We start from the raw sequence: 26,576 nt of genomic DNA, 5'->3' as shown, positions 1-26,576 counted from the left end.
GCTAAACAATGACACAGAGTAGAAGGAGTTGAATGTTCGCTAAACAGACTGGTACCCAGGCTAAGAAAAACTTTTCTAATGAATTAATTTAAACAAATTAATGAACAAATGAGACACCATTAATTACCATGGTCAAATTTACAAGTGATATCTCTGTATTGACCAATTTGTTTCAAAAGGATTAGATCACCATCTGTTATTGCTTTGTATAAACTGGGTGATTCGAGGCCTGAATGCTGATGGGCTGACAGCCGTGGTATATCAGACCGTATACCAAAGGTATGACAAAACATTTATATTTACTCATCTAATTATGCTGGTAACCAGTTTATAATAGCAATAAGGCACCTCAGGGGTTTGTGGTATATGGCCAATGTACCACGGCTAAGGGCTGTGTCCAGGCACTTCGCGGTGTGTCGTGCGTAAGAACAGCCCTTAACCGTGGTATATTGGCCATATACCACACCCCACCGTGCGTTATTGCTTAAACACACTATTTCATATTCCTTTGGTGAAACTGGGAACTCACACATTCTTAAAATTGTGCTTTTACACCATCTGAGTTGAGTAGCTAGCCCACATAACATATTTTACTTGGTGAGGTTTATTTTTCCATATAAAGTTAAACAGTGTCTCATCTAATTGGGAGCAAATATATTTGGGACTGTTGAGACAAGATAACACATACGAGGCTCTAGACATGCCTTCAGCCGTAGTCATCAAAACTCTTCCTTGAATAGACTTGGGCTGAATAGAATTTGGCTTGGGGGTAGAAGCTGTCGAGGAGCCTTTTGGTCCTAGACTTGGTGCTCCGGTACCGCTTGCCGTGAGGTAGCAGAGAAAACAGTCTATAACTTGGGTGACTGAAGTCTCTGACAATTTTATGGGCTTTCCTCTGACACCACCGATTGTACAGGTCCTGGATGGCAGGGAACTTGGCCCCAGGGATGTACTGGGCCGTTCGCACTACCCTCTGTAGCGCCTTACGGTCAGATGCCGAGTAGTTTCCATACCAGGCGGTGATGCAACCGGTCAGGATGCTCTCGAGGGTGCAGATGTAGAACTTTTTGAGGATCTGGGGACCCATGAATGGTCAAATCTGATTTATTTTCCCTCAAGTGATTTTTAGACTGCTATTTGGCATATCTTGTTGCTTGCTAGCTACTCTATTGACAGTTTGACAAGATGTGGTAGCTAGCTAGCTTGTTAATTGTTTACAAACAAATTAGTGTATGTGCTAGAAAGATAAACATCTACCTATCTAGCTAGTTGACTGCTGTGGCTAGCCAAAAAGGACTTGTTTTCAAAGTTGGCTTATCTTATCCTTTGAGGCTTTAAAAGTGTTCTTACCCTTTAATTTTGAACATTCAAAGCAACTGGAAGGCATGGCAGGCATTGTTGTCACCTTGGCATGCTACATAACTTATGAGTGATAGGAAGCAAAAGCCCACCACCAATCAACCTACACCACTGCACACACATACCTGTCATTACTATGACAACTAGCGCAGCCTTGTCAGCAAATGACTGCTGTCTGAACCTCTATGATAGATGGGCAATTAAGGGACCATGCCAAGTTCATCACGAGGAATGCACGCACAACCTTGCCCAATGTTTTGAGCTGCTGCTCTCCTGAAGGAGATATAAGGTCCCACTTCTGAGCAATAATAGGAGCAGGGCAAGTTTGTATGAGTTCCCTCTGTTAAAAGCCTGATGGCTGCTGGAATGAAACTGAAAACCCCAAATAAACTAGCATTGTTATTATTAAAAGTATTATTGAAACATTCAGTGAAAGTTTAAAGGAAGTTATTAAAAAAGCTCCAAATAACCTATAATAATAAAACCTCACAGGAAGACTTTCAGGGAACCATAGTAAAACATTCACAGAACCTCCCTGCAACCTAAACATTTACTTTCCCAGAACAGGCAAAATTTTCACTTCCATTCTCAGAACGTTTAAAAAACTTTACGTTTTGTTACCCAACAACTTTATCATAAACAATCACATTTTCATGAATTTAATCATATAATTGTAAGGCCCATTCAAAAGATTAGCGGACATGACCAAGAAGTAAAGCGGAAGCTGAAGTCACTTTCACAGGGTATTGCCGCATTCAAGACAACTCGGAAACTCTGACATTTCCGACTTGGAAACTCATTGTAGAAAGATGAGGTCAGTTTTCCACTTTGAAAGTATCCGAAAAAGGAAATTTGACTTTGGAGGTTCCGAGTGTACGAGTTGTTGGTGGTGGATAAATGAAGATGTGTTACTTAGGCCGTTTACCATTAGAAATAAATGGTCACAGTTCCGGTTTGCTTAAGGGGTGGCTCTCCCATAGACACCAATGCAATAGCCGCTAGGTCTGGTCTGCTTATGCCGCGTTCATGACGTGCATTTGGAAACTCGGAATGTAAGTAATTTGCTTAGAGCTTCCCATTGGATGATGCTGATACTTCCTACGTGGGAAACCCCAGGATCATCTTTCTACAATGAGTTAGCAAATCAAACATTTACGAGTTTCCTAGTTCCAACTAGCACGTGAACACGGCATGCGCATGTGTCCATTGACAGTATATGAACTAGTGTATGAACACCCCAAGAAATTTGTGGGATGTCTTGCTTCCTCTTCAGTCTCTGGTATATCAAGAAATTAGGGTGCATTTGGAAACTATTCAGACCCCTTGACTTTTTCCACATTTTGTTATGTTACAGCCTTATTCTAACATGGATTACATCATTCCCGCCCCCCCTCATCAATCTCCACACAATACACCATAATGACAAAGCGAAAACAGGTTTTACATTTATTTCTACAACTTGATTGGAGTCCACCTGTGGTAAATTCAATTGATTAGACAAGATTTGGAAAGGCACACACCTGTCTATATAAGGTCCCACAGTTGACAGTGCATGTCACAGCAAAAACAAAGCCATGCAGTCGAAGGAATTGTCTGTAGAGCTCAGAGACAGGATTGTGTCGAGGCACAGACCTGGGGAAGGGTACCAGCAAATGATGTATGCAGCATTGAAGGTCCCCAGGAACACAGTGGCCTCCATCATTCTTAAATGGAAGAAGTTTGGAACCCCCAAGACTCTTCCTAGAGCTAGCCAAACTGAGCAATCGGGGGAGAAGGGCCTTGGTCAGGGAGGTGACCAAGAACCCGATGGTCACTCTGACAGCGCTCCAGAGTTCCTCTGTGGAGATGGGAGAACCTTCCAGAAGGACCACCATCTATGCAGTACTCCACCAATCACGCCTTTATGGTAGAGTGGCCAGATGGTAGCCACTCCTCAGTAAAAGGCACATGACAGCCAGCTTGGAGTTTGCCAAGCGGGCTGTCTCTCAGACCATAACTCTTTGGTCTGAATGCCAAGAATCATGTCTGGAGGAAACCTGGCACCATCCCTACAGTGAAGCATGGTGGCGGCACCATCATGCTGTGGGGATGTTTTTCAGTGGCAGGGACTAGGAGACTAGTCAGGATCAAGGGAAAGATGAATGGAGCAAAGTACAGAAAGATCCTTGATGAAAACTGAGTAAAGGGTCTGAACACTTATGTAAATGTGATATTTCAGTATATATATATTTTTGCAAATATTTCTTAAACCTGTTTTTGCTTTGTCATTATGGGGTATTGTGTGTAGATTGATAAGGGAAAAAATACAATTTTATTTTATCCATTTTAGAATAAGGCTGTAACGGTACAAAATGTGGAATAAGTCAAGGGGTCTGAATACTTTCCGAATGCACTGCACTGCACTTAAAATAATTTCCTAGATTAGCATCTCTTTTCTTTAGAGCATCTCTCTGCTGTTAATAAAGTTCGCCAGGATGTAATCATAAAAACCGGAAGGAACTGAGTTACCTCTGGTTCATTAAGCAATTCCTATGAGACATGAATAGGGGTTTGGGAAAGTAAGGTCTGAGGTTAACACAGGCTTAGGAAATCTTATAAGTTTTATTCCATGATAATCATTATTAGCTTATTTAATTCTTATTATTATCTCAATTACTTCATCAGTCAGTTAATGTTTGTGATTTTTTTAATTACTTAAATTCTTAAAAATTCACAAAAAGTGACATGAGTTGATGAAGATTCTCATAGAACAAAACAAAAGATCTCCTAAGCCTAAGTTAACCACAGACCTTATTTTTAACGTTTATTCAAAAACCCTACAGAAACGACATTCATTTCCCAATATGCTTTGTCCAACGAACCATGCTAGTGCCTACAAAAAGTCACCATTACTATTTATCTCTATATGAATAGGATGACGTTTAGACGAGTGTCTTTCACTATCCTCTTTGATTCTACTCCTAGTGGACTGATGCAGTCGGTGCAATGGCCTACATAAGTCTAAAGGGAATCCTTGGGACGTCAACTCTGATGTCACCCCGTTGAGGGGACGTCCCAAGGATTCTGGATAGCACTAACCATTCCTAAAGTGACCACTGGGCAGTTCTGTTGTGAAATTTTCTTATTAAAAAATAATCATAAATGGTAACTGACAAAATAAAGGAAACACCAACATAAAGTGTCTTAGTAAGGCGTCGGGCCACCATGAGCCAGAACAGCTTCAATGCACTTTGGCATAGATTCTACAAGTGTCTGGAACTCTATTAGAGGGATGCGACACCATTCTTCCACGAGAATCCATATTTTTGTGTTTTGCTGATGGTGGTGGAAAATGCTATCTCAGACACTGCTGCAGAATCTCACATAATTGGGTTGATATTTTGGGATATTTGATGCCATGGCATATGGTTAACATCATTTTCATCCTCATCAACCCATTCAGTGACCACTGATGCCTTGTGGATGGGGGCATTATTTGGCGTAGCCAAAACATGACCCTAAGCATGATGGGATGTCAATTGCTTATTTAACTCAAGAACCACGCCTGTGCAGATTATTATGGATAAGAGCGAGAATACTTTTGTTTGTCAAACGGCAGTCAAGCATCGATCATCGTCACCAGAATAAGACTTTCGATATTTATTGGAAAGTAGCATCAAGATCATTGTGCACTTTCACCACCCTGTGAAGTTCATAAGTTATTTCATTTGTAGCCTAATAAACTGCATGGTTTCGAGTCATAGTGGGAGGACCACACACACTATATCATTATGTGACTCCCAAGTTTACTTCGATATGATGGTTATTAAATCAATATTTGCGCATAAAGGCATTTCCACCACCATTTCTCACATAATTAATTTTACCGACACAAAGAGGCCACCATGTCGAACAAACAAATTATCTGTCGGTATTTATAAAATTGTACCGAAACTAGCCCTTTCCATCACAGTTATCATGATTTTTATTAATTTTTTACTCTCATAAAAACTGTGGATGGAAGCGTGGTTAGTGACATAAATAATAATTTATTCTCCAGGACTCAAAATGTATAGACAGGCAAACTCTTCTTCCTTAAAATCCCACTATTTTTGACAGTGTACATATTCAAGTATTCAAAACACACATAGCAGCTTTTATCAGTTTAAAATTACTCAGCCAATGACCAGCCTTGGCTTTACAGATTGGGACTCTGGGGTGACATGCTTTGTGTTTACAGAGTGATGAGATGGGGCATTGGGTTTAATCAACTTCCTCGATTGTGGGGCCTGAGGATCCACCACCTCCAGGAGCAGCACCGCCAGCGCCTGAGAAGCCTCCAGGCAATCCACCAGGCATGCCACCGGCACTCTGGTACAATTTGGTGATGATGGGGTTGCACACCTTCTCCAGCTCCTGTTGCTGGTGCTCATACTCTTCCTTCTCCGCAGTCTGTGAAAAAAAATATACAGGTTAAGATTGATTGATTTATTTGCCTTCTTGACACATTATGGGTAATAACTTGGTTTAAATTAAATGGGCACATCAATATACTGTACCTGGTTCTTATCCAGCCAGGCAATGATCTCATTGCACTTGTCCAGAATCTTGGTCTTGTCCTCGTCACTGATCTTGCCCTGCAGTTTCTCATCCTCCACAGTAGACTTCATGTTGAAAGAGTAGGACTCCAGGGAGTTCTTGGAGGAAACCTTGTCACGCTGCACATCATCCTCACACTTGTACTTCTCAGCCTCCTGGACCATACGCTCAATGTCCTCCTTGCTCAGGCGACCTGGTCAGACAAAAAAAAAAGTTAAGTTAAGGATACACTCACTATCCAAGTGGGCATCATATTGTAATAGCATTTCACTTTGGTCACATTTTATTGTGTCTACCTTTGTCATTGGTGATGGTGATCTTGTTCTCCTTGCCAGTGCTCTTATCAACGGCAGAGACATTGAGGATGCCGTTTGCGTCAATGTCGAAGGTGACCTCAATCTGAGGAACACCGCGAGGTGCAGGGGGGATTCCAGTCAACTCAAACTTGCCCAACAGGTTGTTGTCCTTGGTCATGGCCCTCTCACCCTCATACACCTGGAGGATACAGTCTATATTAGCTAAAATCATACATGGTCTTCAAATGAGAAGTACATTTCACTAAATAGTCACTTAGACATCCAACAAAGGTATTGGGACATATTTTGTCTTTCAACCTCTGGTGGAAACTACGAATGGCAAGAGTAAACTTAATCACAGCAAATGGCTAAAGGAATGAGGAAACATTGCCCTGAAATGTACATTTTATGCAGGGTCTTCTCACCTGAATGAGCACACCAGGCTGGTTGTCTGAGTAGGTGGTGAAGGTCTGGGTCTGCTTGGTTGGGATGGTGGTGTTACGTTTGATCAGGACGGTCATGACACCTCCAGCTGTCTCAATACCCAGGGACAGGGGGGTGACGTCCAGCAGAAGCAGGTCCTGGACATTTTCAGACTTGTCACCTGAGAGGATGGCTGCCTGGACAGCTGTAAAAGGGAATGGTGAGGTTAGACTCATGTCAAAACATAATTGTAGAGCCACAGTAACATTGTCGCTCAGACATTAAAAAAGGAAGGTGTTGTGCCATCTTTTGAGTACTAATGGCAGGAATAAACTTAATCACAGCTAAACTATTAGGTTAGGGCTAGTTATAGCAGCCCAATGACCACAGAGTGAACACAAGATGATCAGTGACCCACCTGCGCCATAGGCCACAGCCTCGTCGGGGTTGATGCTCTTGTTGAGCTCTTTGCCGTTGAAGAAATCTTGGAGCAATTTCTGGATCTTGGGGATACGAGTGGAGCCTCCGACCAGAACAATATCGTGGACCTGGGCCTTGTCCATCTTGGCATCACGGAGGGATTTCTCCACTGGGTCCAAGGTGCCACGGAAAAGGTCTGCGTTGAGTTCCTCAAAGCGAGCTCTGGTGATGGAGGTGTAGAAGTCGATTCCCTCGTACAGAGAGTCAATCTCGATGCTGGCCTGGGTGCTGGAGGACAGGGTGCGCTTTGCCCTCTCACAGGCGGTGCGGAGACGGCGAACAGCTCTCTTGTTGTCACTGATATCTTTCTTGTACTTTCGTTTGAACTCTGCGATGAAGTGGTTGACCATGCGGTTGTCAAAGTCTTCTCCACCCAGATGGGTGTCTCCAGCAGTGGACTTGACCTCAAAGATGCCATCCTCAATGGTCAGGATGGACACGTCAAAGGTGCCGCCACCCAGATCAAAGATAAGGACATTCCTTTCAGCACCAACCTGAAACAGAAGAATGTTCAATATTTAAACGGTATGACACATGGCTAGCTCTCTCTCTATATATATAATTATTGTCCCATGTACAGAGTGTTTGTGTATATATATAAATTAATGGCAGGAATAAAATTCATCATAGCGAATTAAATCTAGTTTGTCCAATTATTATTTCAATAGACCTTCCTGAGCTCTAAAAATATATATGCGTCTCACCTTCTTGTCCAAGCCATAAGCAATAGCGGCAGCGGTTGGCTCATTGATGATTCGCAGAACGTTCAGACCAGAGATTGTTCCAGCGTCTTTGGTTGCTTGGCGCTGAGAGTCGTTAAAGTAAGCTGGCACTGTTACAACCGCATTTGATACAGTCTGCAAAAATGAGGGTAGAAAAAAAGAAGAAGTTGTGAATGACTACACAAACTGTCAATAAAAATCTGAAATAGACTGCAATGCAACTCAAACTCACCTTCCCGAGGTAGGCCTCTGCAATCTCTTTCATCTTGACCAACACCATGGAGGAGATTTCCTCAGGGTAGAAGCTCTTGGTCTCGCCTTTGTATTCAACTTCCACTTTGGGGCGTCCGCTGTCGCTGATGACGTTGAAAGGCCAGTGTTTCATGTCAGACTGAACCACGGTGTCCTCAAATCTTCTACCAATCAAACGCTTAGCATCTGGAATACGCAAATAAAAAGTATGTTAAAACGATTGCATTATAGACATACGCTGATCATAGCAGTTGATCTTTGGTTTCTCACTCAGACATCCAAGGAAGGTTATAAAACCTCTGGTGGAAACTACAAATGGCAGGAATAAACTGCATCACACCTTTACAAACATCTACCAATAATCACCATTGCAATACATAAACTTACCAAACACTGTGTTGCAGGGGTTCATGGCAACCTGATTCTTGGCAGCATCACCGATGAGCCTCTCAGAGTCAGTGAAGGCAACATAGCTTGGTGTGGTCCTGTTACCCTGGTCGTTGGCAATGATTTCAACCTTGCCATGCTGGAACACACCCACGCAGGAGTAAGTGGTCCCGAGATCAATGCCAACTGCTGTTCCCTTAGACATGGTTGCTGTGAAAACAGATAAATATTTAATGATGAGCAAAGTCTTTCCAATAGGTGGCAGTCATGATCACTCAAGGTAAAGTGACCCATAGAGACTTTGGACTGTAGTTTATGAGTCACTGTGGCTGCATTTACACAGGCAGCCCAATTCTGATATTTTTTTAACTAATTGGTCTTTTGACCAATCAGATCAGCTCTGATGTGGCAATATATTTTTCAAAGCTGTTCAGATTAGTCAAAAGAAAGTGGAAAAAACATCTGAATTGGGCTGCCTGGGTAGACGTAGCCACCATAGATTACATGTGCAATTTCCTTCATGGAGAAATATGCCAACTCGTGTTGAAATTCAATTCCTAAGAACGGTGACTAATCCGGTTCCAAAAAAGTCATAGGCCTTCAGTTTCATTTAAAGGGCGACTGCACTTCCTGATTTGGCCTTGTTTTAGATTTGGTTCATTAAAAAATGCTAATGGCCTTGACAGAATTCAAAGGTGAGTTTGTTTTGGGGTGTGGCTTGATGTGGGTGTTTCCTGTGTGTACGCAGGTGGAAAGAGTTGCCCAAATTATTAGGCCAATTAGCTTCAGTCGGCTGGTGTGCGACCGTGGCAAAGTTGGTTTTACTTTGGATAGCCTATCTCTGGGGATAGTTAGGGGCCGTCAATTACACAATGTAAAAAGGGACAATATTTTCATGTTGCACATCTTTTAGTTGTCTCATCGAATGCTTTCAATATTTGTAAATGAATTTCTACAATTTATAGTTGGTTTAAGGTTAAGTCATTGAAATTTGGAGCTATTGACCTTTTAAATTATTGTTCCATGTACACTGTGTAATTTACTGATGGTCCCTAACTAGCCCCATTGTGATATCGAATGTCAACCAAATTGACCATTGGCATTGCGATCTGAGTTCTGGATTGATGATTACTTGGGTTCTGCCAGTTGTGGGAATTTGGGCAGGATTAAACTAAACACAGCCCATGGAAAACTGTTACAGTACTCTTCATTCTATGACATAATTTTGTTTTCCTATCATCTTGCCAATCTCCGTTTTGTACGAGACATACTTTATGACCAAAATTTTCCTATTTAAACTTTGTAGTCAGTTTTGACACTAGAATAAATGTTTGGCACATATTGATGCCACATAGGCCATTTTCAAAATGAGAAGTTGCTTTTTAGGTACAGTTGCTCTTTAAACTGATGGCAAAGGTGCATAAATATTGAGAAATTCAGATATGAACAATGTTCCTGCTAAACTGCACGCAGCTCTTGGACTGCAGTGCAGAAGAAATATCAGCGTGCACAGAGAAGCACAAGATTGAACTACACTTCACTCAGTTTCCTCCTTTAATTAACACTATCAACGTTTCGTTCTACCTTGAGAATTGTGCTTGAATCAACACAATATTAGCCACTTCCAATGTAACATACCAAAAAACAAAGCAAACTATGCAAGAGATTTTCTTGTAAGCAGAACACATCGGAGTAGGATTCTACTGCATTAACAAGCATGACTCAGGCCCATACTCTACACAGACCGGCGCACCATAACCAATCCGAACTGCAGTTGGCCTATATGCAAATAGCCATTGCCATATATGGATCTGTGCTGTTCACTTTGAACTGGACTGTGTTTACTGTATGAGCGGTCACGAGTAGAGGTGCTTGTTTTGAGATCTGCATGTTGTCACCTGCATACATGTGTTCATATTCTTTGCTAGTTAGTGAGTTATTAGCCCAGTTAAAGCTAATTTCTATTCAATAATAGGGGAGTGAGCACAAAATGTGTGCATTTCTAGTCATCTTTGAAAAGCAAGGCAGTTAAATTGCTTTTTATGTTTTAAAGGGGCAGTGTTGTATTTTGAGTGGTCTTGAATAAGCTAAGTAGGCAATAGGAAGAGGGTAGCATAATTTGTCTGATTCTTTGTAATAATGGTATGGGAATAATAATGAATGTTATTTTGTAAAGTGGTTTCTTGCATCAAACAACAACATTTTCAGGACAAGTGGATAAACAGGTTCATGACAAGCCCTACATGTTTTTTTTAGAAGTCTCATGGAATGTAGGAAAACATTGAACAACACACACTTGCTGCTACTGTAGGTGAATGATAGAACAGCTATTTCCATGTTAAAATGTTATGGGATGCATTTTTTGTTTTGATGGTAGACCTCTCTGGTAGGCCACTCTGGGAGGCCTACACTTTGCTCAAATAACCACAGTAGCTACTTGGCCACTGTTAAAACTGTACCTTAAAGCGAGTAAAGCCTCAATGTTCACAGTAAACGCACGCCGGAAGTTGCACAGAATTTTCAAGTTTAAGTTATGCTCAGCAGACCTGAAATTTGCTGAGTGCCGAAAAAATGGAGGTACCATTGGAAATGACATCCTTGTTTTTATTACTTCCCACAAAGTTCTAAACTGGCACATTGAACCAATCAGCACAATCTACTTTTTCGTTTTTTCAATTTGCCGCTGTCTTGGAGCTAGAATTTGAATCATGTAACGCCTTTACAATTTTTTTAACGGTGAGCAATGTACAATACGGTGAACTTAGCAAACGAGGCATTTGTGGTAAGTACATGGGGGCTGCCATCTTTATGCATCTTTGCCATTCATGTATGGGCTGGCATTGGATGGGCCAGGCAGCCATTTTAGGCAAGGCAAGAGGTATACATGGTGCGCTGCCTTACTACTGTAAAGACTATGCTACAGCAGTCCCATGGGAAATTCACCATGTAGCAGAGGTTGACACATTGAGACAGCATGGGAATTTCCAAGGGCATACAAACCCACAGGGCTGTGGGTAATGGCACACTCAAGCTATTAGGAGTACACACAAAATAAGCTATGGTGCTTTTTTCATCTATGAACCTATAAATTATACTACAGTGAGCACCATCAACACTATTTAGCCTACTATTATTATGTTACACAATCAAATGTCAGAATGTCTTGCCTTGGCAATTGCATCATTGCACTTTCACCCAGTTTGGCATGGTTCGCAAATGCGATTTATCTTTATCTGGGATGATCCCTGACCATCTGGGGAGGCACATACAGCGACAGACGAGATTTACAATTGAACTACCGCAAGAGTTGGACTTAACATTTTGAAGCCAGAGGATGAATGAGTCATATTTAACTGTTAGCTTTACACAAAGTAATTGTACATTCTCAGTTAATAAAATGTATGATGGTTTATTTTCGATGAAAGAGTTGATGATGGGTGTACTGTTGCATGTGTGTACTCAGGCCCAGTCCTGGCTGTTCTGCCACCCTAGACTGGCCAAATAAATTGTGCCCTCCTATAGACAGGCTGGTTGTTTAGCAACAAAACCAAGGCATGCGCAACTATGGGGCAAAACAAACAGGGTTGGCTTAGATCATTGACAACATGTAAACTATATTTAGTCTCCAATGTTTATTGAAAACGTAAATAAATTAGCACAATGAACACTTGTCTCTCAAATGCATTGTTAAAGTTGTTTGTTAGCTAGGGTGACCAGACCCGTTTTTGGTGGCCTGTCCCCGGCTGGAGCTGTCCCCGTTTTTAACTGTGTGTTAAAAATAGACCGCGAAGTGAAATAATATTTTATGTGGCAAGAAAGATCAGGCAGGAGCCTACCGATTGATGTCTCAATCGTGTTGTGCTTGTTTTAGCCAACAGATGGGGCTGCTCGCTATAGCAGCTTCATTCACTCGTCTTCTACTAACTAACGTTACTTGCTTGCGCTAGTTTAATTATGACTGCAATCCCGTTAACGGGATCGATATGACAACAGCCAGTGAAAGTGCAGGGCGCCAAATTCAAACAACAGAAATCTCATAATTAAAATTCCTCAAACATACAAGTATCTTATACCATTTTAAAGGTAATCTTGTTGTTAATCAGACCACAGTGTCCGATTTCAAAAAGGCTTTACAGCGAAAGCACCACAAACGATTATGTTAGGTCACCGCCAAATCACAGAAAAACACAGCCATTTTCCCAGCCAAAGACAGGAGTCACAAAAAGCAGAAATAGAGAAAATTAATCACTAACCTTTGATGATCTTCATCAGATGACACTCATAGGACTTCATGTTACACAATACATGTATGTTTTGTTCGGTAAAGTTCATATTTATATCAAAAAATCTCAGTATACATTGGCGCGTTATATTCAGTAGTTCCAAAAACATCCGGTGATTTTGCAGAGCCACATCAATTTCCAGAAATACTCATAATAAACGTTGATCAAAGATCAAGTGTTATACATGGGATTTTAGATCCACTTCTCCTTAATGCAACCACTGTGTCAGATTTCAAAAAAGCTTTACGGAAAAAGCAAACCATGCCATAATCTGAGGTCGGCGCTCAGAGCCCAAAAATATATCCGCCATATTGTGCAGTCAACAGAACTCAGAAATAACATTATAAATATTCACTTACCTTTGATGATCTTCATCAGAATGCACTCCCAGGAATCCCAGTTCCACAATAAATGTTTGATTTGTTAGGTAATGTCCATCATTTATGTCCAAATAGCTACTTTTGATAGCGCGTTTGGTAAAAAAATCCAAAGTCACGAAGCGCGTTCACTAAAAGCAGACGAAATGTCAAAAAGTTCCGTTACAGTAAGTAGAAACATGTCAAACGATGTATTGAATCAATCTTTAGGATGTTTTTAACATAAATCTTCAATAATGTTCCAACCGGAGAATTCCTTTGTCTTCAGAAATGCGATAGAACAGAGCTCGCTCTCATATGAATGCGCATGGTCAGCGCATGTTCAGGTCATGGTAGACCTTACTCAATCCCCTCTCATTCGGCCCTACTTCACAGTAGAAGCATCAGACAAAATGACCCATTTCCCACTGTGTATTCGATAGGGGCTGAGTTGAAAATCGACCAACCTCAGATTTCCCACTTCCTGGTTGGATTTTTTCTTTGTTTTTTGCCTGCCATATGAGTTCTGTTATACTCACAGACATCATTCAAACAGTTTTAGAAACTTCAGAGTGTTTTCTATCCAAATATACTAATAATATGCATACATTAGCAACTGGGACTGAGGAGCAGGCAGTTTACTCTGGGCACCTTTTCATCCAAGCTACTCAATACTGCTCCTCAGCCATAAGAAGTTAAGAGAAAACTGCTGTAGAGAACTAGCAAGTGTCAAGTGAATCCACAACATCACCACAAACGTCTTTTCAAGCCAGGTAAGCTACCATCTTTTGCGATACTAGCTAGTGATGTTATAATGTCACAATTTATTATATAGATAGATGATCTGCTCTATAAGGTTTTGAATAGGTTATGCTAGCTAACATTAGCTATGTAGACTAAGTTAGCTAGCTAGGTTAGCTAGCTACTGTCATGGTAGCTAGGTTAAAAAACATTCACATGTAAACATGCAGTGGACGGGCTATTTTGAAAATATGATTATATTAAATGAATGCACAATTAATTATGATAATATTTATTTGTAGATTACAATTTTAATAGTTTGGCATTATAATAAGTAGTGTGAAAATATATATTTTGACATTTTCATGGATAACATTAGCATAGTGTTTTCTGTTAGAGTGGAGAAGAGGAAGACTGGATAGGAAAAAGAGTGAAGGAGATAGAGGAGGAAAGGTAAATATATGATTACAGAGCCTGCCAATTTATTATTCCAATGTTTTTGACAAAATATAAAAATAAGGCAAGCAATGGGAATCTGTTAACCAAAGTATTTTATCTAAGAGTATTACTATTTATTATTATTATTATTATTAAATTAGATTGGAGAGGAAGGAGAAGAGAGTGAGAAGGAAAAATTAAGGGAGTAAAAAGAGTGAAGCGAGGAGAGTGTAGAAGAGTGAGGTGGAAAGGTAATGAGAAGGAAAGGAAGAAAGAGAAGGAAGACGAGTGAAGAAAAGAGGAGGAGAAAGATTGGAGGAAAATAAAAAGTTAAGAGAGTAAGAGAGTGACACATGGAGTGTGAAGAAGAGCAGACAGAGGAGATGCAATAGCCTTCCCAAGAAGAATATGATTTACCTGTGCACGAGGGTGTCTTTGCATACCACACTATGCGACACAATCATAGGTACAGATCTATGGACTGCACAGTACAACTGACACAGAAGCTTAATGAGCCAAAGTTTACATGTGCTAGGACAAAATGTGACGCCATAGTGAGTAACGTGTTAGCACCATGGGCAACTACTTTGGTAACACAGGTAACACAGACCTAGACCAGGTGGAATTTGTGTCCTTGTACATTGATGCGTCCAATCATGGATATGTAATGTTGCTGCCAATAGTAGTCAGATATTGTAAGATACAGTTGAAGTCAGAAGTTTACATACACTCAGGTTGGAGTCATTAAAAAACTAGTTTTTCAACCACTCCACAAATTTCTTGTTATCAAACTATAGTTTTGGCAAGTCGGTTAGGACATCTACTTTGTGCATGACACAAGTCATTTTTCCAACAATTGTTTACAGACAGATTATTTCACTGTATCACAATTCCAGTGGGTCAGAAGTTTACAGAAACTAAGTTGACTGTGCCTTTAAACAACTTGGAAAATTCCAGAAAATTAAAGCTTTAGAAGCTTCTGACAGGTTAATTGACATAATTTGAGTCAATTGGAGTGTACCTGTGGATGTATTTCAAAACCTAACATCAAACTCAGTGCCTCTTTGCTTGACATCATGGGAAAATCAAAAGAAATCAGCCAAGACCTCATCAAAAAAAAATTGGACCTCCACAAGTCTGGTTCAACCTTTGGAGCAATTTCCAAACGCCTGAAGGTACCACGTGCATCTGTACAAACAATAGTACGCAAGTATAAACACCATGGGACCACGCATCCGTCATACCGCAAAGGAAGGAGACGCATTCTGTCTCCTAGAGATGAACGTACTTTAGTGCGAAAAGTGCAAATCAATCCCAGAACAACAGCAAAGGACCTTGTGAAGATGCTGGAGGAAACAGGTACAAAAGTATCTATATCCACAGTAAAACGAGTCCTATATTGACATAACCTGAAAGGCCGCTCAGCAAGGAAGAAGCCACTGCTCCAAAACCCCCATAAAAAAAAGCCAGATTACGGTTTGCAACTGCACATGGGGACAAATATCATACTTTTTGGAGAAATGTCCTCTGGTCTGATGAAACAAAAAATAGAACTGTTTGGCCATAATGACCATAGTTAAGTTTGGAGGAAAAAGGGGGAGGCTTGCAAGCCGAAGAACACCATCCCAACCGTGAAGCACGGGGGTGGCAGCATCATGTTGTGGGCGTGATTTGCTGCAGGGGGGACTGGTGCACTTCACAAAATAGATGGCATCATAAGGCAGGGATATTATGTGGATATATTGAAGCAACATCTCAAGACATCAGTCAGGAAGTTAAAGCTTGGTCATAAATGGGTGTTCCAAATGAACAATGGCATACTTCCAAAGTTGTGTCAAAATGGCATTGGATTGGTATTGGCCATCACAAAGCCCTGACCTCAATCCCATAGAAAATGTGTGGGCAGAACTGAAAAAGTGTGTGCGAGCAAGGAGGCCTACAAAGCGGACTCAGTTACACCAGCTCTGTCAGGAGGAATGGGACAAAATTCACCCAACTTATTGTGGGATGCTTGTGGAATGCTACCTGAAACGTTTGACCCAAGTTAAACAATTTAAAGGCAATGCTACCAAATACTAATTGAGTGTATGTAAACTTCTGACCCACTGGGAATGTGCTGAAAGAAATAAAAGCTGAAATAAATCATTCTCTCTACTATTATTCTGACATTTCACATTCTTAAAATGAAGTGGTTATCCTAACTGACCTAAACAGGGAATATTTATTAGGATTAAATGTCAGGAATTGTGAAAAACTGAGTTTTAATGTATTTCGCTAAGATGTATGTAAACTTCTGACTTCAACTGTATATGATGGCAGCACATCTGTGGAAACAAAAGTGCTTGATTTTGATGAATTTAAAGGAGAAACAGCAGAGGAAATTGCATCTGAGGTCCTGGTGGTCATCCAAAAATGTAACCTGGAAAACAAAGTTGTGGAATTCCCTGCCGACAACACAAATACCAACTTTGGAGGACTGAATAGGCTGGGGGGATCAATGTCCATACCAATGTTAAAAATGCTCTGCAGCGGGAGGTGATTGGCTTAGGTTGTCCTGCCCACATCATTCATAACACGGCCAGAACAGCTTTGGATATGATACCCCTTGATGTTGAGTACCTGCTCACAAAGATATTTTCCTATTTTCACCGTCAGAGTAGAAAGACTGTAGAGCTTTTGTGAGTTTGTTGGCCAGGAGTATCATAACATTTTAGGACATAGCAATATTTGCTGGCTGTCCATGCTCCCTGCTCTAGAAAGAGTGATGAAAATGTATGTGCCATTGAAATCCTTTTTTCTTTCTGAAGACAAATACCCTGTTGTCCTGCGAACAATGTTCGAAGATCCATTGACTCAAGTTTGGCTGGCCTTTGTCCATGGAAACCTGACCGTATTCAGTAACACGATCAAGATGCTTGAAGGTCAGGACCGCTGTGCTGTGGAGTCAGCTGCAATTCTGAGAAACGTTGAGGCAAAATTGACTGCAAGACGTGATGACAACTTCATTCCAGTTTTGGTCAGAGGACTTCTGAGAGAGCTTGAGGAAAATAGAGCAATGTCTAAAGAGAGCTTACTCAAAACATCTCAATCATTCTTCACTATGGCTGTGAACTATTTGCAAGCATGGGGAAAGGACACTGTTTTTCTGCAAAGGGACCAGGACGACTGATCCGTGTAAAGGAAAGAATGAATGGGACCATGTATCGTGAGATTTTGAGTGAAAACCTCCTTCCATCAGCAAGGGAATTGAAGATGAAACGTGGAGATGAAACGTGGCTGGGTCTTTCAGCATGACAATGATCCCAAACACACCGCCCGGGCAACGAAGGAGTGGCTTCGTAAGAAGCATTTCAAGGTCCTGGAGTGGCCTAGCCAGTCTCCAGATTTCAACCCCATAGAAAATCTTTGGAGGGACTTGAAAGTCCGTGTTGCCCAGCAACAGCCCCAAAACATCACTGCTCTAGAGGAGATCTGCATGGAGGAATGGGCCAAAATACCAGCAACAGTGTGTGAAAACCTTGTGAAGACTTACAGAAAACGTTTGACCTCTGTCATTGCCAAGAAAGGGTATATAACAAAGTATTGAGATAAACTTTTGTTATTGACCAAATACTTACTTTCCACCATAATTTGCAAATAAATTCCCTTTGCAGAAAAACAGCCCCAAAGCATGATGTTTCCACCCCCATGCTTCACAGTAGGTATGGTGTTCTTTGGATGCAACTCAGCATTCTTTGTCCTCCAAACACGACGAGTTGAGTTTTTACCAAAAAGTTATATTTTGGTTTCATCTGACCATATGACATTCTCCCAATCTTCTTCTGGATCATCCAAATGCTCTCTAGCAAACTTCAGACGGGCCTGGACATGTACTGGCTTAAGCAGGGGGACACGTCTGGCACTGCAGGATTTGAGTCCCTGGCGGCGTAGTGTGTTACTGATGGTAGGCTTTGTTACTTTGGTCCCAGCTCTCTGTAGGTCATTAACTAGGACCGTGTGGTTCTGAGATTTTTGCTCACCGTTCTTGTGATCATTTTGACCCCACGGGGTGAGATCTTGCGTGGAGCCCCAGATCGAGGGAGATTATCAGTGGTCTTGTATGTCTTCCATTTCCTAATAATTGCTCCCACAGTTGATTTCTTCAAACCAAGCTGCTTACCTATTGCAGATTCAGTCTTCCCAGCCTGGTGCAGGTCTACAATTTTGTTTCTGGTGTCCTTTGACAGCTCTTTGGTCTTGGCCATAGTGGAGTTTGGAGTGTGACTGTTTGAGGTTGTGGACAGGTGTCTTTTATACTGATAACAAGTTCAAACAGGTGCCATCAATACAGGTAACGAGTGGAGGACAGAGGAGCCTCTTAAAGAAGAAGTTACAGGTCTGTGAGAGCCAGAAATCTTGCTTGTTTGTAGGTGACCAAATACTTATTTTCCACCATTATTTGCAAATAAATAAATTAAAAATCCTACAATGTGATTTTCTGGATTTTTCTTTCTCATTTTGTCTGTCATAGGTGAAGTGTACCTATGATGAAAATTACAGGCCTCTCTCATCTTTTTAAGTGGGAGAACTTGCACAATTGGTGGCTGACTAAATACTTTTTTGCCCCACTGTATGTTTCGTGTGCTTAGGTTCACAGCGCGCTAGGGGCGGCCTCACAGATCCACCAAAATGCCCTAGCTGCGCCCTCCTTTCTTAAAGGAGAGGAAGCAGCGGTGGGCATTTCAGGGTAGATCTCCCTCTAGAGGACGCCATGTCTGTGTTAGCCTCAGGTTCTAAGGCGTCATATGATGACGGCGCCTCTAGAGAAGACGAGGATGTTGGGAAGTGTCTGGATTTTTCTCTGGAAAACTCCACTCTACTGACCAAGGTTGGGGGAAAAAAACTGCCACAGAGAATGTGTACACCGTGTGCTGTCATGTCAAGGGCGTGCTCTCTTTCCTACAGTTCATGTTTGACAAGCAGCGCTCACCGACCACTATTAAGGTGTTCGTGGCAGCGATTTCAGCTTATCATGAGGGGTTTGGCATAGACACCATCTTCTGTCACCCTCTATTGAAATGGTTTCTATTGGGAACGCAGCGGCTTAGGCAATGCCTAGAGCCACATTGCCCCAGTGGGATTTAGCTTTGGTACTCGAGGCGTTCTGCGAGACGCCGTTTGAGCCACTGAATCAAATCCCCCTCAAGATGTTCTCTGAAGACGGCACTGTTGCCTGCTTTGACTACGGCCAAGCGCGTCAGTGATTTGGGTGCTCTTTCGACGAGACCCGACTGCCTTGCCATTAACGGCGATCTGAGCAGAGCGGTGTTACGTCCTAACCCTGCATTTATGCCGAAGGTTATTAAGAGATTTTATAGGTCACAGACCGTTGAGCTGTGGGCCTTCTCCCCCCCTCCCCATGTGGAGTGGAGAGAGGAGAGGCTTCATCGCCTGTGCCCGGTGCGCGCCTTGGCGTGCTACGTGTAACGCACAGCAACGATTAGGTCATCGCTTCAGCTATTTGTGTGTCACAGTGCTAGTACACTGGATAGACCACTTTCAAAACAGCGGCTGTCTCATTGGCTTTGTGAAGGCAATATGGCTTATGAGGCGGCAGGGTGGCCACTGCCTCAGGGAATAAGAGCCCACTCAACTCGTGGAGTAGCGGCGTCTACGGACCTTTTTTAGAGGAACAGGGGTAGAGGATATTTGTGCAGCGGTGCCGTGGGCATCACTGTCTCCTTTTATCTGATTCTACCTGTTAGACATGTCGTATAACTCTCTAGCTCGTGCTGTACTCAGCATGGCTGAAGTGAGAACTTGAATTTAGAAAAGATGCAGGACAATCAGGACGGCAGGTTTCCCATTAGGTCTGCTCTTTTTGTCAAAGAGAGAGACGTGTGACATGACCTTTGTCTGACACTGTCAGTACAACAGGGAATGTCGAAACTGCCCACCAGTGTATCACTGTGTTGGGGAGGAGTGATGAGGGAAATAGTGCTGTAACTAGTATTACTTTACTATTAAACCGGTCACTAAATTTGATAGAATATTGAGGTATCATCTATCTGCTGAGGCAGAGTAGGTGGCCCATATTCTATTATCTGCCCATGAATCATTGGCTTTGGCTATGGATTGAGTGTGGCGGGTTACACTGAGAAATCAGTGAGTAGGTCTTCTAAATTGGTTTAGCCTATACTCAGCTTTGCTGGTGGGAAGGCGAGAACTAAGGCGGGAAACGCAGGATCAATGGACAGGGTTTCCATCAGGTCCGCTTTCTCCTATTAGAATAACTACATGACATGACTCCTGGCTGAGGGTGTAGCACAGTAGAGCCATGTGTTGTATCCTGCCCACAAGTCTATGACTGTGTTTGGGCGGAAGGATTAGGGATATAGTTTCTGTAACTGGTGTTACAGTACTTTTAGACTAATCTTTAGTATTGACAGTTTTGAGCTCATCTATCTGCTGGTACAGATTAGTATGAATAATTATGTTATTCTGCCCACTAGTCATTGGCTATGCCTTTAGACTGAGTAGGGCGGATTAGACCCGAGGACGCAGTACATTGTGACACAGTCTGTTTTCACAGTGTGTTACAGTACTGCGGGATTTGGTCGCAGCCATTGCTGGGCCCGACCTGTTCATTAAGTGGGAAGAGTTAGGCTCGGCAGGGAGCACATTTTGGAGCGTTGAGCTTCCCTATGTGGCGGAGCTCCACAATAGAACGATAGTTACCGGAGTTGTAACTCCAGTTCTATGAGTGGAGCAAAGCCCCATTAGGCCTTAAGGCCGTGCCGACCCCCAGTCTCGCTGAAGATAATTTATCGGGAGGCTGATTGAGGGGTATTCTGTGCGTTACAGCTGGAAGAGTCAACAGATGTAGCGGGCCTGGCACAGCTCCTGGTATATGTCCATTAGAGTTATGGGGGGTCAATTAAGGAAGACATCCTCTTCTGCAAACCACTGGAAACCAGGACAACAGGAGTGGATATTTTTTAAGTACTGGACAGCTTTGTGACATAAAATGGACTTTGGTGGTCAATATGTGTTGGTATCTGTACTGATGGCACAAAAGCCATGACAGGGAGACATAGTGGAATGCCTGACAGCTTGAAAGACGTATTGGACACTACAGTGAAAATTATTATCTTTGTTAAAGCAAGGCCCCTGAACTCTCATGTATTTTCTGCACTATGCAATGATATGGGCAGCAACCATGTAACGCTTTTACAACATTTAGAAGTGCGCTGGTTATCAAGGGGCAAAGTATTGACACGTTTTTTTGAATTGAGAGACGAGCTTAAAGTTTTCTTTACTGACCATAATTTTCACTTGTCTGACCACTTGCATGATGACGAGTTTCTCACACGACTGGCCTATCTGGGTGATGTTTTTTTCCTCGCCTGAATGATCTGAATCTACAGGGACTCTCTGCAGCTATATTCATTGTGCGGGACAAAATTGAGACTATGATTAAGAAGTTGGAGCTCTTCTCTGTATGCATTAACAAGGAGAACACACAGGTATTTTCATCATTGTATGATTTTTTTGTGTGCAAATGAACTCAAGCTTACGGACAATGTCAAATGTGATATAGCGAAGCACCTGAGTGAGTTTGGTGTGCAATTACACAGGTACTTTCCCAAAACGGACGACACAAACAACTGGATTCGTTATCCCGTTCATGCACTGCCTCCAGTCCACTTACCGATATCTGAACAAGAGAGCCTCATCGAAATTGCAACAAGCGGTTCTGTGAAAATTGAATTTAATCAGAAGCCACTGCCAGATTTCTGGATTGGGCTGCGCTCAGAGTATCCTGCCTTGGCAAGTCGTGCTGTTAAGACACTGATGCCCTTTGCAACCATGTACCTATGTGAGAGTGGATTCTCGGCCCATACTAGCATGAAAACTAAATACAGGCACATACTATGTGTGGGAAATGATTTAAGATTGAGACCCTCTCTAATACAACCCAACAATGCAGAGTTATGTGCATCCTTTCAAGCACACCCTTCTTATTAACCTGTGGTGAGTTATTCACAATTTTCGATTAACAAATAAGGTTTTATATGTAAGATGGCTAAATAAAGAGCAAAATTATTGATTATTATTATATTATTATTTGTGCCCTGGTCCTATAAGAGCTCTTTGTCACTTCCCACAAGCCGGGTTGTGACAACTCACACTCATTCTTATGTTTAATAAATGTATCATATAGTGTGTGTGGCAGGCTTACAACAATGGCAAAAAAACACATTTGAGAGTGCGCTGACCCTGGTACTAGAGGGGGTACGCAGCTGGAGGTTGAATGTTTGAAGGGGTATAAAAAGTTTGGGAACCTCTGCTCTAGGGCAGCTCCAAGCTGATTGAGGACCTAATTACTAATGAATGTGGTCCTCGATCAGCTTAGAGCTGCAATAGAGGGACTCTATTGCCATAGCAACGGAAAGCGCCAAATTGCTGGCTGGTTTCAAAACATCCATTCCAAACTCTCGCGCTATTTCAGTGGTAAATTTCATCTGTCGCAAGTCACGACCGTTTTATACCCTCCCCCACCCGGGATTCGGAAGGACAACGCAGTAAGTACTGCAGTACAGCTGGCGCCGCATCCATGCGCATATCAATTAATTGCGGCCATTTCACCGGTACCCTATTACATTTTCTAGAGACTGCTCTGGCATCTCTTAGCTGTCGTCTCGGAGAATGGTTGAATAGACCCACAAGTGAATACAACAATGTAGACATCAAATCATCTTAAATCAACAAATAGGTATATACATGTGGATTCTAATTATAAGAAAACACTGATACAAAAGTGAATATGGGTAGCCAATAAACAATTGTAGGAAACGTCACATTACATATGCCTATAACTGACAAAGATGTAGGATATAACAGATTAACATTTTGTTGCTTTAATTACCTGGATATGATGGACGCAATTCGGAATGAAAGCTGTCCGCAGTCTCCGCAACCCGATGAATGAGACGTAGCCTCTACCTCTATATATCTTCTTCCAATAACTCCTCACCTACCGGTGAAAATAAATGTTGCACTTCTAGTATGTTCTGGCAGTCTGAAACTGATCTACAATCAGAATGTAGCCACTATTGTTCATTGCGGAATACGTTATATGGCCATGTAAGGAATCAACCAGCACTAGGATCAGTTACATTTTTCTTTTCGCTTTCCCTCAACGCATTGAACTCTGATTGGATGAAGTTTAGCTCGTGCGTTACATAAATTCCCTGGGGGGAAAAACGTAGGTCGACAGAATATTTATATAGCCCCGGAAATAGCAAGATAATGTTCTACACCTTTCCTAATCAATTAACTGGGACTGACCCACTGAAATCTGAGTCTCAGAAATATAGTTTGAACTGTGCTTTTATATCTGCCGATTTTTACATGTCAGCTTGGGGATTCGATCTAGCAACCTTTTACTGGCCCAACACTCTAACCACTAAGCTACCTGCTGCCCTACATCTAGGCTAAATGTTCCCAGGAAGGAAATGTAACAATGTCACATGTTACTGGTGGCTCTGTATGTCAACCTTTAACCAACCTATTTCGTCAAGGTCTTTTGACAGTTGCACTGCCTGTGCCGATACTCCCATTATAGAGTATATGAGGAACTACACAGAAAGCTACACAATTTCCACTCTCTCTAGAAGAGTCCCATGCACAAAAGCAAACGGGAACTTTCTTCAAAGGCCTGTGGGACTATCCTACTGCTGTCACCAGTGTAGAAATTGAAGGGGGATCAAACCAGCGACTCTGTGGTTTTGGGGCAAATGAACTTCCACAGGTGTCATAATACCCATAAAACCTAGCTGTCAAACAGGGAAATGGTTCCAATCGTTTTTCCACCATTCATTTTTCCCATAGGCGATTTTAGAAACACTTTAAATAAGGGCTATGTTTCATGTAGGCTTACCCTGTCGTTACACGGTTATCAAAACGTCACGCCAGGGTAAGCCTACACGGAACACAGACCTTATTTTAAGTGTTTCTAAAATCCCCATAATGAATGGTGGGGAAATGATTGGAACCATTTCCCTGTTTGACCGCTAGGTTTTATGGGTATTATGACTCATATTGTGGTACTCTATTATTAATGCAAGATGCAGTATCAACCACCAGATTTCATTTCATGAAGTTTCTCCACTAGATGCCATCATAGAACACTGAGCTGAAGAGATATTGGATAGATGTGATTGTAACCTTCTATTTAAGGCTTTAGTCTAGAAAATGCTCTTGACTATATTCTTACAAAATTCTAAATCAACCCCCATACCCTACTTCCAAAGCACGTATAGTTCTGAAAGGATTGGACAGATATTGTAATAGCTCTTGATTGCCTCTGTGGAATTTTCACTGAACTTTTAGATTGAGCCTACACAAACACCCATGTCTAGGGGGTGGGGCAAATGCTCAATTTGGAAGTGGGTGTTTGTGTTAAACATTTAAATGTTCTGCTAGTTTTTCTTTTTTGATTTGAAATTGTACTAAAAGGAAATTATAAATGATTTGCAGATTCATTCTATTTGTATGTTGTTGAGCTGTGAACCTCATCCTACTTCCTATAGACCTCAAACAACAGTAGTCACTGTACACATTGGTATAGCCACCATTCCGTTCACCATTTCTCTTCACAGATCAGTCTGTCATTCCTCATTGAAACCGTCTGAGCCCGAGGGCTTTATTTTCGGCTGGCATTATTATCAAACACACATTAGTTGGCAATTTCGGTTTGTAAAAACTGTCTCTGGCTTTTTCCATTCCGTGCGTCAGGTTCGGCAATTTACTTCTCTAACATCAGCTCACTTGCGATGAGGTGGAAGGGGTGGGAATATCTAAGCTGTGTGTTCTTAATGTGCACCAACGTGCCAATTTCATGCAATGTAAGTGGGGACCCAACAAAATCAGTTCTTATCACAAACGCAGATGGTTATGGAATGGATTTTGTCAGTGGTGGCCATGGCGCAATGCCCATGTAAAGAAAAAATAATAATATATATCTGCTCACTATTCTGCTGCTCTTTAACTTTTAATTACTCTTACATATGGTTCGTTCAGCCATTCCTATGGGGAAAGAATAGGGTTATGGGATAAACGCTGAAAATAAGGTCTGAGGTTAACACAGGCTTAGGAGATCTTATACAAATAAAATAAAAATGATTTGTCACATGCGCCGAATACAACAGGTATAGGTAGACCTTACAGTGAAATGCTTACTTACAAGCCCTTAACCAACAATGCAGTTTTAAGAAAATACCTATAAAAATAAGTAAGAGATAAGAATAACAAATAATTAAAGAGCAGCAGTAAATAACAATAGCGTGGCTATATATAGGGGGTACTGGTACAGAGTCAATGTGTGGGGGCACCAGTGTCGAGGTAATATGTACATGTAGGTCGAGTTATTAAAGTGACTATGCATAAATAATAACAGAGTAGCAGCAGCATGGAAGAGGGTGGGCAATGCAAATAGTCTGGGTAGCCATTTGATTAGCTGTTCAGGAGTTTTATGGTTTGGGGGTAGAAGCTGTTTGAAAGCCTCTTGGACCTAGACTTGGTGCTCCGATACCGCTTGCCATGCGGTAGCAGAGAGAACAGCCTATGACTAGGGTGGCTGTAGTCTTTAACAATTTTTAGGGCCTTCCTCTGACACCGCCTGGTATAGAGGTCCTGGATGGCAGGAAGCTTTGCCCCGGTGATGTACTGGGTTGTTCGCACTACCCTCTGTAGTGCCTTGCGGTCGGAGGCCGAGCAGTTGCCATACCAGGCAGTGATGCAACCAGTCAGGATGCTCTTGATGGTGCAGCTGTAAAACCTTTAGAGGATTTGAGGACCCATGCCAAAATTTTTCAGTCTCCTGAGGGAGAACAAGTTTTGTCGTGCCCTCTTCATGACTGTCTTGGTGTGCTTTGACCATGTTAGTTTGTTGGTGATGTGGACGAAAGGAACTTGAAGCTCTCAACCTGCTCCACTACACCCCCGTCGATGAGAATGGTGGCGTGCTCAGTCCTCCTTTTCCTGTAGACCACAATCATCTCCTTTATCTTGATCACGTTGAGGGAGAGGTTGTTGTCCTTGCACCACATGGTCAGGTCTCTGACCTTCTCCCTATAGGCTGTCTCATCGTTGTTGGTGATCAGGCCTACCACTGTTGAGTCATCAGCAAACTTAATAATGGTGTTGGAGTAGTGCCTGGCCGTGCAGTCATGAATTAAACAGAGAGTACAGGAGGGGACTGAGCACGCACCCCTGAGG

The 26,576-nt window shown here is 42.0% G+C and overlaps 1 protein-coding gene across 1 annotated transcript; it reads right to left on the bottom strand.

Annotated features, from left to right (window-relative positions):
- Positions 1–5,367: 5,367 nt before the first annotated feature.
- On the bottom strand, positions 5,368–23,425 carry LOC129868058 (heat shock cognate 70 kDa protein). The gene is made up of 9 exons (XM_055941644.1): positions 23,224–23,425; positions 8,498–8,707; positions 8,091–8,296; positions 7,841–7,993; positions 7,075–7,630; positions 6,659–6,861; positions 6,234–6,432; positions 5,898–6,130; positions 5,368–5,790 (listed from the first exon to the last, which is right to left on the bottom strand). The coding sequence occupies exons 2-9, from the start codon at positions 8,700–8,702 to the stop codon at positions 5,602–5,604; spliced, it is 1,944 nt and encodes a 647-aa protein (XP_055797619.1). The 5' UTR covers positions 8,703–8,707; positions 23,224–23,425; the 3' UTR covers positions 5,368–5,601.
- Positions 23,426–26,576: the final 3,151 nt, after the last annotated feature.

The sequence above is a fragment of the Salvelinus fontinalis genome, chromosome 13, assembly GCF_029448725.1.
Source record: "Salvelinus fontinalis isolate EN_2023a chromosome 13, ASM2944872v1, whole genome shotgun sequence".
Taxonomy (NCBI): domain Eukaryota; kingdom Metazoa; phylum Chordata; class Actinopteri; order Salmoniformes; family Salmonidae; genus Salvelinus; species Salvelinus fontinalis.
The sequence above is the reverse complement of the archived record's forward strand: the minus strand, read 5'-3'. Positions and strand labels throughout refer to the sequence as shown.